The sequence below is a fragment of the Odontesthes bonariensis genome, chromosome 17, assembly GCF_027942865.1.
Source record: "Odontesthes bonariensis isolate fOdoBon6 chromosome 17, fOdoBon6.hap1, whole genome shotgun sequence".
Lineage (NCBI taxonomy): Eukaryota > Metazoa > Chordata > Actinopteri > Atheriniformes > Atherinopsidae > Odontesthes > Odontesthes bonariensis.
This window is the reverse complement of record NC_134522.1, coordinates 4,618,037-4,633,932: the sequence shown is the minus strand read 5'-3', so window position 1 is coordinate 4,633,932 and position 15,896 is coordinate 4,618,037. Positions and strand designations below refer to the sequence as shown.

The window sequence follows — 15,896 nt, the reverse complement described above, 5'->3', positions numbered from 1 at the left end:
CGATGAGTATGCAGAATGCAGTATGGAAGTATGTAGTATATAGTATGCGATTTTGAACACAGCCAGGGTCTCAGTTTAGTCTTTTTTCGGTGTTTTGAGCTTTTTTACTTGTTTTCCGTTTCCCTGGAAACCTCCCAGCTCATTGCTTATGGTGTCAGGCAGTAATTCCGTCCGTTCGGGCTGCACAACAATCAGATTCTAATCTTGATTAAACAGACATAAACGTCTGAAATCTGAAATAAGGGATACACCGATGTGAGCCGACCACAGCTGTTTCCAGAAGTTTCCCGGATGAAGTTTGGACGAGTAGCGACACGAGGACGGAGCTACGAGAGCAGAGCGTGGAAACCGGGAGAAGAAGAGCTCGAGCCTCGATCTGTTAACCAGGAACAGAGAGCTGCAGAGGCCCAGAAACGGCCCAAAGGTTGTTAACGGTCCAACATCAACTCTGTTCTCTACGGGTTTGAGTTATTTAAACTAGGGCTGGGCGAGTTAACTCGTTAGTTATTTACGCCGATAAATATTTTATTGCGCATTAACGCAGGTTTTATTTATTTAAAAAATAAATAAATGTTTTTAAAAAAAAAACATTTTTAGTAAAAAAATGATAAATAAATAAATGGTTCTTTAAAAAACTTTTTTAGGGGGCTTTTGTGCCTTTAATGGATAGGAAAATTCAGAGAGACAGGAAGCAGGGGGCAGAGAGAGGGGGAACGACATGCAGCACAGGGCCAGCTGCAGCGAGGACTATAGCCTCTGTACATGGGGCGCCTGCTCAGCCCACTACGCCACAGACCACCCCTGTTTTATTATTTATTTTATTTTGTAAAAGTCTGTTGCTCACAGGCTTTTATTTTGTAAAAGTCTGTTGCTGTCTGCTGTGGAACTGGAAAAGAAAGTAATCGGCGGATCCACCAAACATGGAGAAGGGTACGGAACTTTTACTCGGCCATTTTCATTTGAAAGTTCTTCCAGACGGCGGAGTCGACAGAACCAAAGTCATCTGTAAACACTGCCAAGTTGAATTGTCTTCTCAGCGTAGTAGTTCCAGTCTAAAATATCACTTAAAGGCAAAACACACAACTGATAGCAGCAAGTCATTCAAGGAAACAGACAGTGGAGCGAGGCTTCTACATAAAAACTACAGAAAGATGCTGATGTTAAAAGTGTGTTTGCACAACAAATGTTATGGCACTTTCATTCATATGGCAGCACATTTAAAATAAAGCTAAATGCTAAAAGCTATACACTACTTTTGGATTCATTTTGGGATTTTGCGTACAAATGCGATTAATCGAGATTAATCAGGGAAATCATGTGATTAATTAGATTAAACATTTTAATCGTTGCCCAACTCTAATTATTAATGATCTAATTATCATGACCAAAATTATTACAGAGTGAGAAACCCATCATTGCCCCAAAATATGCAGAATTTGTCCCCCCAAAAAAAGCAGAAATATCATGAATTGATTGGTCCACACGTCCAATAAACCGGCTTTAAGAACAAAATATCACAGCATTACAGTCAGTGTGTGGAGCCACTGCAGCGAGGACATGATGTGGTTACCTTTGAGTTTCTATCTGATCAGTATCTTAATTTTAGTTGAATTGTTTGGAAACTTCGACCTTCCTCCCTTTCAGACGATTTAACTATTTGTTCAAAATAAACAAATGAAAATTTTCTTTTAGAAAAAGACGGTTTAAGCTGTGAAATCTGGAGGAATCTCACAAAACTTTGGGTCACGACAAACAAGTCTTTTCAACCAACACGTGCGCTGGTGTCGCTTCCAAACAGGAAGCAGGGGAAGCTGTGGCTGACGGTAACCATGGCGATGAGGCTAAAAAACGTACAGGTCAGTTGGACCGAACAAAAGGTGGAGAAGCTAACTGCACCAACGTCTCTACGATGTTTCATCTGCACTTAAACATGCAGCCGCGGCTGAAAACTGCTCATCGGTTTCCACCAGGTGCATGATGGGAAATAATCTCAGAATAATCTAGTTCCAAATAGCGACCCTGCAAGATCTTTGTAGAATCTTCAGTCTGTGACTTAAAACTCAGAGACTTCGTCTTTGGATGTGAGAGGCGGTCAGAAGTTGGTCTGTTACAGATGTTTTTAAAGCTTTTTACAGCTGACTCGTGTATGTGAGGCTTTGCTTAAACATCTGTTCGGTTCCCGTTGCACTCAAAGCTCAAAGCGTTAAACAGCTCTCAGTTAAACTTTGGATATGCAGAGGAGAGGTGTTTTAGGAGCGTTTTAGCCCATAACCAAGTAGCCAGCCGGGTTGGTTCGAGGCTCCGACGGAGATGAGTGGAACTTGGTTTGTGCAGACTTAAGAACCCGAGATGTTAGCCTGGACCAGAGATATTCACTGTGTGCGGCTCCTCCAGCTTTAATTGGTGGCTCGCACTCGCATAGTAGCTTATAACAATATGCTAACAATAACAATAAATTTTTTTCAAATAACACACAGCGAATACTGCACAGTATTAATTATTTTTATTAAGTTTGCGTTTTTGTAGTATTAAGTATTTTTATTAAGTATTAATTAAGGCTTAAAGGTGTTTCCTAAAGGGGGAACTGTTAAACCTGGCAACGCAGCCCGCTTAAACCACCTCACACCTGACCGCAGAGCACGCTAGCTCCTTTAGCCAGCGCGAGATGCAGGCACAATGGATCGGTTTTTAATAAAAAAGGGCAAAAACCAGCACAGAAACCATGCTCACCCTGAATGTCTCACTATGATTACAACAACAAACTACAGATACAACATGAAGAAAGTCGAGCACATGCACGCCAGCTTCCGCTCATCCCAGTATTAAGGTACATGTGGTAATTGAACATGTATTGGCTGTGTCGTTTCTTTTTTTTGTGGGATGTTTTATATGTAGAAATGCATATTTGCAAAAGGGGACTTTAGTATGTTGTCGTAAAAGTGGCTCTTCCCTTGATTTTGCTGCCAATGTGGCTCTTGTGAAATAAATAGTGAGTATCACTGCTCTGGACAAACTGCACACAAGTCAGAAAAAAAGTTTCAAATCCAAATGAAACCAGCTGAATCATCTATGAAGCAGTTAAAAACCAGCTCCACATGTCTTTAGACCTCAGAGTCCCCGCTCAGAGAGGAGCTTCTGAATCAGTCCGTTTTGTTGAACCTCGGGTTTCTGCACCTCTTCGACATAAAATCAGAGAAACAACGAAAGCTTTCGGCCGCTGAATGACTCAGAGAGAGGACGCTGCAGGTCTGCCAGCATCGGTGACATGTTTGGTGTCAGTATCGGTGATTAACGGCACCAACCGCTGCCTTCGGGCCGGCTTGCATAACTCTTGGAAACATAATGCTGACATAACATTCTCCAACATAATGCAGAACAATGAAATCATGCACGTTAGAGTCGGAGGCAGCGCATGTGGTCAGCTAACTGCTGAGCTGTGGGAACCTGCACATCCTCCTGGTGCTGTGCATTTAGAAGAGGTAAGTGCACTCTGGTCCACTTTAAAGGGACAGTTCGCCTCTTTTGACATGAAGCTGTGTAACATCCCATATCAGCAACATCATTTCTGAACATTTTCTTACCCCCTGCTGCGTCCTGTGAGCAGAGTTCCAGCCTCGTTTTGGTGTTGATGAAGGTAGTCCGGCTAGTTGGCTGGGGTTTAAAAAATAAAGCGTTTTGCTTCTCAAAACAATATGCGTTCAAAAGAGTAATACATTTGCATCACAAAATGGTTCTCCAGGAAAAAGTCAGACCTCACAATCTCTTGGCCCTATTTTCTCTCCCTTTGTATCATTGCCTGCTGCCGACAGCCGACAGCCAACTAATAAAGCAAAACGCTGTATTTAAACCCCAGCCAACTAGCCGGACTACCTTCATCCACACCAAAACGAGGCTGGAACTCTGCTCACAGGACGCAGCAGGGGGTAAGAAGATGTTCATAAATGATGTTGCTGATATGGGATGTCATACAGCTTCATGTCAAAAGAGGCGAACTGTCCCTTTAAAGGAGACAAAGCTGTGCCGGTGTTACTGAAAGCGAACCAACCTGTGATGTAATCGTGAACAGATGTTCCAGACGCCACCACAACGAGGCTACGACACCATGGCTGTGTTCGAAACCGCATACTGCATACTGATCGATCAGACAGTATGCAGAGCGTTTACCCACAATGCATTTTGCTCCTGCCCGAGCCGAAATCAGCCGGCCTGAAGCTGATTTCTCTTAAGCTCTAAACTCTGTAAACTTTAGCAACATTTGAAACATTTTCAGGTGAGAAAGTAGTCGTTTAGATCCCCAACGTGTTGAAAACCTGACAAAATACCGGCTGTTTACAATTTTGTTCCCATGAATTCGGCGCTACTAAAGCTAGCCGCAGTGAGCAACGCACTTCCGGTTATTTTCACAAAAATAAAATACCCGTTGCCTTTTATCATAGGGAAAGCCATTACCATACAATTGGTGCTTTTGTTTTGAAAACAGGAAGTGAACCTACCCTCGTTGTAGCTAGCTTGAAACTGCCGTTTTGACAGGAAATGACGATCGGCGACGTCACGTTACGTTGCATCTTGGGTAGTTTGAGTATGAGTAGTAACCTCATGATGCATACCCAACATTTCGGAGAATCTAGTGTGCATCCGGGAACTTCTCGCTTACTCAAACTCGCATACTAACTCAAAAAGTTAGTATGAGTAGTAGGAGAAGTATGCGGTTTCGAACACAGCCCTTCACTGCTCTGTTTGCTGTGTGTTGGGCTCAGATGGAAGAACCAAGAACTACAAACTCTCAGATGTTTAACATTCAAACTCCTGCCACCTCAATGAGTTACTTCCATTAGATACCAGGAATGCACACAAACATGGAGAAGCAAAGGCTTCTAGATGGGAAATCTTTGGTTCCACAGCTTCAGTCTTAAACACGAGGGATGTAAAGGACGTCAGTTCAACGACTACAGCAGCAGCTACACAACCAAGCAGGGGTCCAACAGCTCAAAGACAAACATCTTTACCGGATGAAGCCCACCAAACACTAGCAGGAAATGAAAGCATGCAGCAGACTGATGATGTTTTTGATTAATCTCAGATGGGAACAACAAGTGGCTGCAGCGTCCTGAATCAAACATCCGCCCGCTGACAGGAGAACAGAGCGGGGGAAAATATCAAGAAGTGAGTCATAACCCCGTCCACTGCAGATAAAACTGGTGCCGCCGAGCTTAAATCCATGCACCAATGCACACACCTGTTTACTCTACATGTCAGCAGGATTTAGGAGGAAAATTTCACCAATGCTGACGTGTACTTATCTAAGGAACGAGAGGTGGACCTTTGCAGACTTGGAACATCTCTGCAGAGAAGATTACCAACGAAGCTTTGGAGCCAAGAATCTCTCCAACCAAATCAAATTCCAGCACAGAAGATGCAACTTTCTGTGCCTTTCAGTCCATTTCCAGCTGTAAGAAAAGGCTGAACCTCTGCAGAGGTGAGTGTTACCCTGGACTGTTTCTGAATCAGAGGGGTTTGCAGCTGCTGGCGATGCTGGAAACGAACTTGTGAAAGCTCCACACCCCGAGCCGATGGTGTTCATGTGTTCAGTAATTAACTCAAAGTAAATCCTGGCTACACCAACAACATAAAAGCAGGAAAATGTCCACTTGATGCATAATTATCAGACCTAATTGGTCCTTAATCCAATCTGTGGTGCGTTCTTTTATCAGAAATAACCCACGCAGCTTCGCCAACTCAGTTTGAAATCATACAAATGTGAGATTTTCATGGTTGTTTTGGGTTTTTTTTCTGCTGGTGAAAAGTTCCCGACCCACCGGAGCTCCCAACACGAGTCCCGCCGCTCAGGCCGCTAACAGGCTGCCCAACACGGGGCGGTTTTTACCTGCAGGCTGTCCCATGTGATCCTGCAGGAGCGCACTTTAATTTTGCTGCATTGTCCTTCCACAGTGAACTCCTGCACCAGGTCCACCTCGTTCCACTCCATCCCGGCGGCGTCTCGGAGGCACGGCGGGCGCTTAAAGAGGGGGAGAGCAGAGCGATGCTGATCACAACTTTCCCTCCGGTCCGCTCGGCGATGTGCTGAGACTAACGTCTCTGCCTCCCTCTCAGCCCACGCTCCCTCCCTCCCTCCCTCTTTCTCACACAAAGTCTGTCGTTTATTGGTGAGCGCTCATATGACGTGTGAACAGAGAGTAAAAACCACTAATGAGACCCTGTATCCTTCACATTCCTGCAGAAAGTGACTGCCCCCCCTCTTCACTTATTGCTCCCCTTGCATCTCCATCTTCCTCCTCTTCCCCATCTTCCTCCACCCATCTGCACTCCTTCACCTCCTTCCCTCGGTCCCTGTCGTCCCTCTGCAGCTGGCTTTTTGCTGCAGCGACATGCCCCTTCTCCTCCTCTTCCCCCTCTCACACCTCCCTCTTTTCTTTCTACCACTTTCTCTCAGGAGGGAAATCACTGCACCAAAGCCTGACGGTGCTCCCGCTACTTCCAATCAGCCCCCGCCTGCTCCTCCAGATGTGTGTTATCAGACAGATGATGCCGGGCGAGTTAACAGCTGACTGCTGCTGCGTCACATTTTCAGCCTCTCTGCAACACTCCAACATGTGACCTGAATGCTGCGTCACACGTTTCTTTCACACAGACAAACACACACATCCAGTGATGAAAGCCGGCTGGAATTTCTGCCGGACTTGCTGTTCTGCGTTCGGGCCTTTGTTGGCGGGACGCTGCCGTGTGAGCGTTGGACCGCGCAGAGCGTCCACCACTCAGAAAACTGGGTTCAATTTCACACATCTTTGCATAAAATAAACAGAGACTGATTAACAGTCTCTGACTCAAAACTTTTAAAGTAACCTACAGTTTCTCTCAGTTTTTTTTTTACCAAAATGGAGCTAAAACATCAAAAATACATTAACCCTGTAGCACCCACAGTTGCAGATATGCAACAAGCTTTTTATTTATTTATTTACATTATACTTTTATTTATATTTTTATTTACATTACATTATTTGTTTTTTTAAATTTACATAAATTATTTACATTCATGTGTAATATTTTTTTACATTAGATTGTAAAAATGGGTGGGAATAAACCAATATTTTTGGTTTATTGGCAATTGCATTTCTACAACTGTGGGTGCTACAAGGTTAAAGGTGACATGTTTTGCCCTTTTTAACAATTTGATTCAAACTTCTGAGGTCTTATTCAGATGTTTGAGACAGACTTTGGTCAAAATACCTGTTGGTTTAACCTCAGTGGGGTCACATGGCCCTGAAAGGATCGGATTATTGGCTAAATTACAATCAGACTGAGTTATTAAGTGCATGTAGACACCTTAATCTCACTAAGAATTGCATCGGATCAGATTGAGACCCCGAGATAACTGGGTTGAAAGTCACACTAAATATAAATAAATGTTGGTGTGCCAGAGTGATGCTGGCAAACAGCTTTCTCATCAACAGTAATGAACCAAGCCGTAGATGTACACAGCGTAACACGTAGTAACGCATGTGTACCGTTAATTACTGCGTTTAAACACTTTGGATATTTTGTACTCGGAGACCTACATCTTCAAAGTTATGCATCGTTTTCCTTGTTTTGTGCTAAAAACCTATGATGTTTCTCCCTGAGCTCCCACTGTTAATCCAGTGTAAACAGCTAAAGGCAGATTTCTGAACAGCACCAAACCTGGAGAGTTGAATTGTGACTTTCTTTTGAACGGTTTTCTTATTTAAGGGAGGTTTTGAGAACGTTTTTGTATCATCTGCATTATTTAACCCATTTGGACCCGATACGGCCTGTAGGTATGGAACCATTTATGATGCGATATGATATGATAAGAAACAATACGGTACAATACAATATGATGCAATTAGGGATGGGCATTTTAAGCGATTTTTGAGAATAAAACCAATTAAAGTCGATTAGTTGTGATGTCATCATTAAAGGGACAGTTCGCCTCTTTTGACATGAAGCTGTATAACATCCTATATTAGCAACATCATTTATGAACATTTTCTTACAACCTGCTGCGTTCTGTGAGCCGATAGTTGGCTGAGGTTTAAAAAATAAAGCGTTTTGCTTCTCAAAACAATATGCGTTCAACAGAGTAAACGCCTGCTGTGCAGACCGAGCAGCAAACACCGTAACAGGCGCGGCTGTCGCTAGGTGGCAGCACGCATTGATATGAAGGGAGAGAAAATAGGGCCAAGAGATTGTGAGACTTTTTCCTGGAGAACGATTTTGTGATGCAAATGTATTACTCTGTTGAACGCATATTGTTCTGAGAAGCAAGACGCTTTATTTTTTAAACCCCAGCCAACTAGCCGGACTACCTTCATCAACACCAAAAGGCTGGAACTCTGCTCACAGGACGCAGCAGGGGGTAAGAAGATGTTCATAAATGATGTTGCTGATATGGGATGTCATACAGCTTCATGTCAAAAGAGGCGAACTGTCCCTTTAAGGTAACATTAGTCACCAAAGCAGTTATTTGTTCCTGTCGTTTGTCGTCACACGAGCGTTCAGCCACAAGGAGACCGTCATCTTTCCGTCTTTTTGCTCCTGAGGCACAACATTTTATAGGTGAGTAAGTGGATTTTCTCCCATTGGTGTGGACAGAAGTCTTTGCAACATTTCAAACATGTAACACGCACCAAAAGCCCATTAAAAGGACTCCATGACCACTGAAGAGGGGCACGAATCCGTGCAGGCTCCCTCATGTTGCGTTAATCTGAAGCACATGGGGATATTTGACCTTCCCAGTGTGTGTGTCTGTGTTACACTTCCAACAGTTCTCACAGTTACGAACACATGCACACACATTATTCTGATCACAGCCGGGTAAAACCCATCCCCGACGCATCTGCTGGAGCAATAACAGGCCTCGCACATTCCTGGACCAGCAGCCACGTTATCAGAGTGACCTCAGAAAGATGGCCGACTGGTTGTCAGCATCACAGATCGAATGTTTCAGCCTCGCCGCAGACGGCTTGTCCATCAAACGCGTCCTTGGGCAAAGTGTGAACAGAATAAAACATCAGGCAGCATCTGAGCAGACAGTGTTCACAGGCTGACATTTATAACCCTTATCGCAGCATAACCACGACCAGCACACGCCTTCTGTCGGGCTTTAAGTCCGCTGGCGTCCCTGAACTCAGACGTAAACACGTTTACGGCCGAGCGATGAAGTCGTTCATCTTGATCTGCCACCCCCCCGACATGCGTGACTTCTCACACACAGACGCACCTGATTTCTGGATGAATCCCCCAGCATGCAGCTGGATGGGGTTGAGTTACACGCAGTTGGATAAACAAACCGGATTCGGTCCCAGTGGCTGCTCTGAGGTCAAGGGCGAGGCTTATAGGAGGGTGTGCCGGGGACGGGAAGAACTCTGCAAAGCATCACAATCTGGGGGGAATGTTGCTCCTCGTTTCTCAACATTATTGTTGTTTTCCCACTTTTAGCAGAACTCCTGCAGTCTGAGCTGTTTCACCTGGTTCTGAGGACAGTGGCAGCGTGATATTCAGGGTCCAAAAACTAGGGCTGGGCAGCGATTAAAATGTTTCATCTAATTAATCGCATGATTTCCCTGATTAATCACGATTAATCGCATTTTTATGCAAAAAAAATAATCCAAAAATGAATCCAAAAGTAGCGTATAGCTTTAAGCATTTAGTTTTATTTTAAGTGTGCTGCCATATGAATGAAAGTGCCATAAATAAATAAAACCTGCGTTAATGTGCGATAAAATATTTAGCGGCGTTAAATAATTAACGAGTTAACGCGATAATAACGAGTGCGGATTAAACAAATGGGATCCGATGAGCGTTAATTAGCGAGCTTTACATGAGCAGCTGGGTTAGGCTTTGTTGTCTGTGCTCAGAGTTTCTCAGTAATGTGTAAATAATACAGCTGGGCAACGATTAAAATGTTTAATCTAATTAATCACATGATTTCCCTGATTAATCGCCATTAATCTCATTTGTACGCAGAATCCAAAAATGAATCCAAAAGTAGTGTATAGCTTTTAGCATTTAGCTTTATTTTAAATGTGCTGCCATATGAATGAAAGTGCCATAACATTTGTTGTGCAAACACACTTTTAACATCAGCATCTTTCTGTAGTTTTTATGTAGAAGCCTCGCTCCACTGTCTGTTTCCTTGAATGACTTGCTGCTATCAGTTGTGTGTTTTGCCTTTAAGTGATATTTTAGACTGGAACTACTACGCTGAGAAGACAATTCAACTTGGCTGTAAATGCAGGAGTTTTTTTTTTAATTTATTTTGAAACACGTGCTTTTATGTTGAAACAAGTAAAACAGGAAGCAGCGCCGTTAGCTCCGTTAGCTTCACACCTGTAGCGGTGATGTTACCTGCTAGTTTATCTTTATTTTATTACCCCATGCTTTGTGGTGTTTGCTGTAACTGTGTGAATGTGATGCAGAGGAGAAGTGGAAGTTAAAGAATCCTAGTTCTAACCCTGCAGATTGCCCCTGGGGAATGACTCTGCCGTTGGTTGAGAAGCAGCTAAAGTGGCCAGTATTACTTTGATTATTTATTGGTACCAGCGACCATTTTAAGAATGCTATTTCTTTAATGATTACAACAACTAATGTCGTCTTTTACTTTGTTTACTCGAACATTTAGTTCTACGGTGTTGATGTGGCGTTAATAAACATCTGTGAGAAGAACCGGAGTCTCGCATCCAATCAATGGGCGGCATATTGGCAGAGTTTACAGATGACTTTGGTTCTGTCGACTCCACCGTCTGGAAGAACTTTAACATGAAAATGGCGAGTAAAAGTTCCGTACCCTTCTCCATGTTTGGTGGATCCGCCGATTACTTTCTTTTCCTGTTCCACAGCAGACAGCAGCAGACTTTTACAAAATAAAAGCCTGCGAGCAACAGACTTTTACAAAATAAAAGCCTGTGAGCGACAGACTTTTACAAAATAAAAGCCTGTGAGCGACAGACTTTTACAAAATAAAAGCCTGTGAGCAACAGACTTTTACATTAACCTGCGTTAATGCGCGATAAAATATTTATCGACGTTAAATAATGAACACGTTAACACGATAATAACAAGTTAACTCGCCCAGCCCTATTAAAAATGTAACAGTAGCAGATTATGACCTAAGAAGCACCCCTCGGTGTTCATTAGTATTGATCAGGGCTGTAAAACGAAGCCTTAAAGCCTTTTTTTAAAGAAAAGTTCACATTTTAAGCAGATTTCTAAAGATAAAAAGGAAACTGTAAATGGGAAAAATATTTATATTTTTATATATTTATAAAGTTTACGAAGGTAGTAAATTAAATCATCTTGTTTGCATGTGATGACATCACTGATGACGTCACTGCGTAGCAGCGCCTCAGATTCCACAACTTGTTGCAAACATTGGGTTTCGAACACATTTCCACACGGTTTTCTTTGATTTTTTTTTCCTTTTTTGATGCTTTTCTGACTTCATGGACACAACTATGAACAAAGCTGTTCCAACTTATGATCTTTTTCATGTTTTTGTTGGTCATTTTATCCACATAAAAACAGCAGAAAATCAGTAAAAAGGAACGTCAGGAACTGGTGTTCATATCTGATAGTTTAATTTTCTTTACTTTTCTTATTTTATTATCATTTGGCTTATATATTCATGGAAACTTTGCATAATTCATGCTTTTGTCAAATATCTGTGTGAGTTTTAACTGTCCTGTTGCTATAATAATAATGATAATGATAATAATTCAGCTCTCAAACTTTAAAACCCAAATCCGTCTGTACGTTCAAACCACAAACGATGAGGCACAACCTCAGATCACATCTGACTGAACATCTATCAGGGGAAAAAAGCCAAATTCCTACCACAGGATCAGCTGCCAAAGATTCATAAGCTGTTGGGTCGGAGCGGTTCTGGCAGCATGAAGACACAAGATATTAGGTGGGTGGTTGTGTTGCAGTGGTTGATCAGCGTATGTGCCAAATGTGTTCTGATTTTTCATTTTCCATCCAAACCAACTGCTGCAAGATCAATTAGACAGCCATGCTACCTTAAAAACAGACGTTTCCTCCTTAAAAGCATACTTAAATCCATTCAACACCTTGTTAACGACTGGCTGCACCACCACTGAGAGCACAAACATTTCTATGAATCATATTTAAACATTTGTTGCTGTTTTTGTCACTTGTCTGTAGATAAATGGACATTTTGAGCTGATGATAGTAGGCTATAAGTGAAAGAATCTTGAGGATTCAAAAAATCTTGAGGATTCTCCCTTTTGTGACTGTGAATATCTGTATCATGAGTAAGGAGGAAATGATTCCTCGAGTAACTCAACTACAAAAAAACTTCAATGCTAACGATCAGCTTCGTTTAACTCCTACCAGCATGTTCTGCTCAGTGGTCCCCCTGTTTCACACGGACAGTTATTACATTTATAACGTTCGTAGCAGCTTGATTTGATGGATGAAGCCGGAGAAAACGAGGAGCAAAATCATGGAAAAAGAGGAAAAACGTCTAAAGTTTGGGAGCATTTCAAAAAAAAGAAAAAGAGAAAATACTGAACAGTGTGGCCATTGGAAAAGCCAGTTAGCTTAACACGATAGCAAAATGTCAATGCAGAGAACAGAAGGAAGGTAGCAGAGAAGAGAAGGAAGCTAGCAGAGAACAGAAGGAAGCTAGCGGAGAAGAGAAGGAAGCTAGCGGAGAACAGAAGGAAGCTAGCGGAGAAGAGAAAGAAGCTAGCGGAGAACAGAAGGAAGCTAGCGGAGAACAGAAGGAAGCTAGCAGAGAACAGAAGGAAGCTAGCGGAGAACAGAAGGAAGCTAGCGGAGAAGAGAAAGAAGCTAGCGGAGAACAGAAGGAAGCTAGCGGAGAACAGAAGGAAGCTAGCGGAGAACAGAAGGAAGCTAGCGGAGAACAGAAGGAAGCTAGCGGAGAAGAGAAGGAAGCTAGCGGAGAACAGAAGGAACCTAGCAGAGAACAGAAGGAAGCTAGCGGAGAACAGAAGGAAGCTAGCGGAGAAGAGAAGGACGCTAGCGGAGAACAGAAGGACGCTAGCGGAGAACAGAAGGACGCTAGCGGAGAACAGAAGGAAGCTAGCAGAGAACAGAAGGAAGCTAGCAGACAACAGAAGGAAGCTAGCAGAGAACAGAAGGAAGCTAGCGGAGAACAGAAGGAAGCTAGCTGAGAACAAAAGGAAGTTAGCAGAGAACAGAAGGAAGCTAGCTGAGAACAGAAGGAAGCTAGCTGAGAACAGAAGGAAGTTAGCAGAGAACAGAAGGACGCTAGCAGAGAACAGAAGGGAGCTGTGGCAACTTGAAATTAAACACTATTGGACAAATAGTGTCTAATTTCTGCTGAATTGTCCCCAGAACTACCCCGCTAGCATAAGCACATCATCATATTGTCCTTAATGTGCCTTTGCCCATCAGAGCAGCTTCAGCTTGAGTCCCATCAAAGTCCAACCAGAATAAAAACGGCTCATTTTATCAGACTGTGTTGTATCTGTAGCATCAGAGAACTGCTGGTTAAGGTGTCGTGTTAACTGCTGTTATTCTGAGTCACTGTGTTGTCTGATAAGAGACAATAAAACAGGAAAATAAAAGGCTTTATTAGGATTTCAGCTGCATTAAAATACAGTTTATAAAAGCAGAGACAGCAGGAGAGAAGCTAACAGATGTTAACACAGCTGGATGTTAGCCGGAAAGCTAACGGCTGCTGTTCTATAGTCCTGTTATCAGTATCTGGAGGAGGTAATGTTTGGAGATAAACCAGCTCAAACTTTTTCTTTTTAATAGTTATCATAACAAAAGTATCCGTATACTCGCTTAATCGATGGAATAATCGCTGAACTAAATGACTGTTTGCTGCTGATCATGTTCAGAGAAGTCCGACTTATCCTGATTTATTGGAGTAACTGTAGTAAGAGATGAATTTCCTGTAATTAGAGAAGAACAAATCCAAAACTCCAGCAGTGCAGAGTAATCTCCTGCTCGGTCACACACGCAGCTGTCATCACAGTCAGCCTGACATCACTCTGTGGCATCTGCTGCGTGTTTATGTGTGTGAGGACGTAAGTGAGAGCTTCTGGATTTGATTACATGGTGCCAAGAGTCACACCCCGACGTGGAGTCACACACAGAGACAGAATAACACTCAAACCCAAAGACACGTGGCCCAAAAACCTGCCACACCCTGCTGGCACATAGCGGCCCAAACAGACTAATTGTGTGTAGTTTGGATCAAAAACAACGAGAACAAACTTATTTAAAGACTTTAACGATGAAACAAAGTAGCACACCTCTAAATTAGTTTTTCTGTTCATCCGTTATTAATTATAAGCTGGAAAAAGATTTTAAAGCAAACATTGAGTTGAGATTGACACACAAAAACCCAGCAAATAACTCAACAAAACTCACAAAAACTCCAAAAACTCACCCCCGGACTCCCGTCTGGACTCTTTGGAAATTCTTGCTTTTTAAACCGAACGAGGAAGGTGGAGGACGAGGAAAGACGGAGACCTCAAAAACGAGTGTGAAGGAGTGAGTGAGGTGAGAGGAAGAGGAGAAGAAGGAGGAGGAGGAGGAGGAGGAGGAGCTGTTTGGCTGGCTAACAATCCTCTTAGCCTGGTTATGTCATGGGACCGAGCTAATCCTACCTTCACTGAGTGACCGGCACACACCGGCTGACCGACAGGACAACGCACCACGGCCCGGCCGACACATGCACGGCTAATGTCTGGGCTGGGGTCAAACACAATGGCCAACGTGCTTATAAATAGCCGCTGCTGACACATAAAAACAAGCAAGAAGTCAAGCTTCTTCTTTAGAATGTGACTCATTATTTGTGTGGAGGAAGATAACCGGCTGAATCCATCCCAAACAGATCGTGGGTGTGAGGATACGTGTGTGTGTTCACAGACTTCTCCCTGGTAATCACTACTGTCACTAATCCAGGGATTAATCTGCTGCACAATTCACACAAGTGCGCCCGTACAGCCAGTAAAACTATTTTCGGGCTTTAATCGGTGTTCACTTAAATAAATACGGCCACTGGTTGCAGACTGGGACGGTTCCTCCGCACTGACTGGATTTTTAAAGCGGCTCCTCCCCTTTGAACATGTTATTTACAAGGCCTGGGCGAGTTAACTCGTTATTATCGCGTTAACGCGTCAATTATTTAACGCCGACAAATATTTTATCGTGCATTAACGCAGGTTTTATTATTTATTTCATTATTGTAAAAGTCTATTGCTCACAGGCTTTTATTTTGTAAAAATCTGTTGCTCACAGGCTTTTATTTTTGTAAAAGTCTGTTGCTCACAGGCTTTTATTTTGTAAAAGTCTGTTGCTGTCTGCTGTGGAACAGGAAAAGAAAGTAATCGGCGGATCCACCAAACATGGAGAAGGGTACGGAACTTTTACTCGGCCATTTTCATTTTAAAGTTCTTCCAGACGGCGGAGTCGACAGAACCAAAGTCATCTGTAAACTCTGCCAAGTTGAATTGTCTTCTCAGCGTAGTAGTTCCAGTCTAAAATATCACTTAAAGGCAAAACACACAACTGATAGCAGCAAGTCATTCAAGGAAACAGACAGTGGAGCGAGGCTTCTACATAAAAACTACAGAAAGATGCTGATGTTAAAAGTGTGTTTGCACAACAAATGTTATGGCACTTTCATTCATATGGCAGCACATTTAAAATAAAGCTAAATGCTAAAAGCTATACACTACTTTTGGATTCATTTTTGGAGTCTGCGTACAAATGTGATTAATCGTGATTAATCAGGGAAATCATGTGATTAATTAGATTAAACATTTTAATCGTTGCCCAGCCCTAATATTTACACATGACTGAGAAACTAACCCAGCTGCTCATGTAAAGCTCGCTAA

At 42.8% G+C, this 15,896-nt stretch overlaps 1 protein-coding gene across 8 annotated transcripts in view; it reads right to left on the bottom strand.

Annotated features, from left to right (window-relative positions):
• Positions 1–15,896, bottom strand: part of LOC142402499 (apoptosis-stimulating of p53 protein 1-like) — a 51,936-nt gene that overhangs the window by 34,160 nt on the left and 1,880 nt on the right. For 6 of the 8 annotated variants that reach the window (XR_012773379.1, XR_012773377.1, XR_012773380.1 and 3 more), the window contains exon 1: positions 5,885–6,077. Coding sequence is in view for 4 of the 8 variants with exons in the window: in XM_075488028.1 (XP_075344143.1) it covers positions 5,885–5,986 (102 nt within the window). In the remaining 4 variants the exon portion in view is untranslated. Of the gene's footprint in view, positions 1–5,884; positions 6,078–14,443; positions 14,704–15,896 lie in introns of those variants that run through there. The other 2 variants (XM_075488027.1, XM_075488031.1) reach the window with 2 other exon arrangements.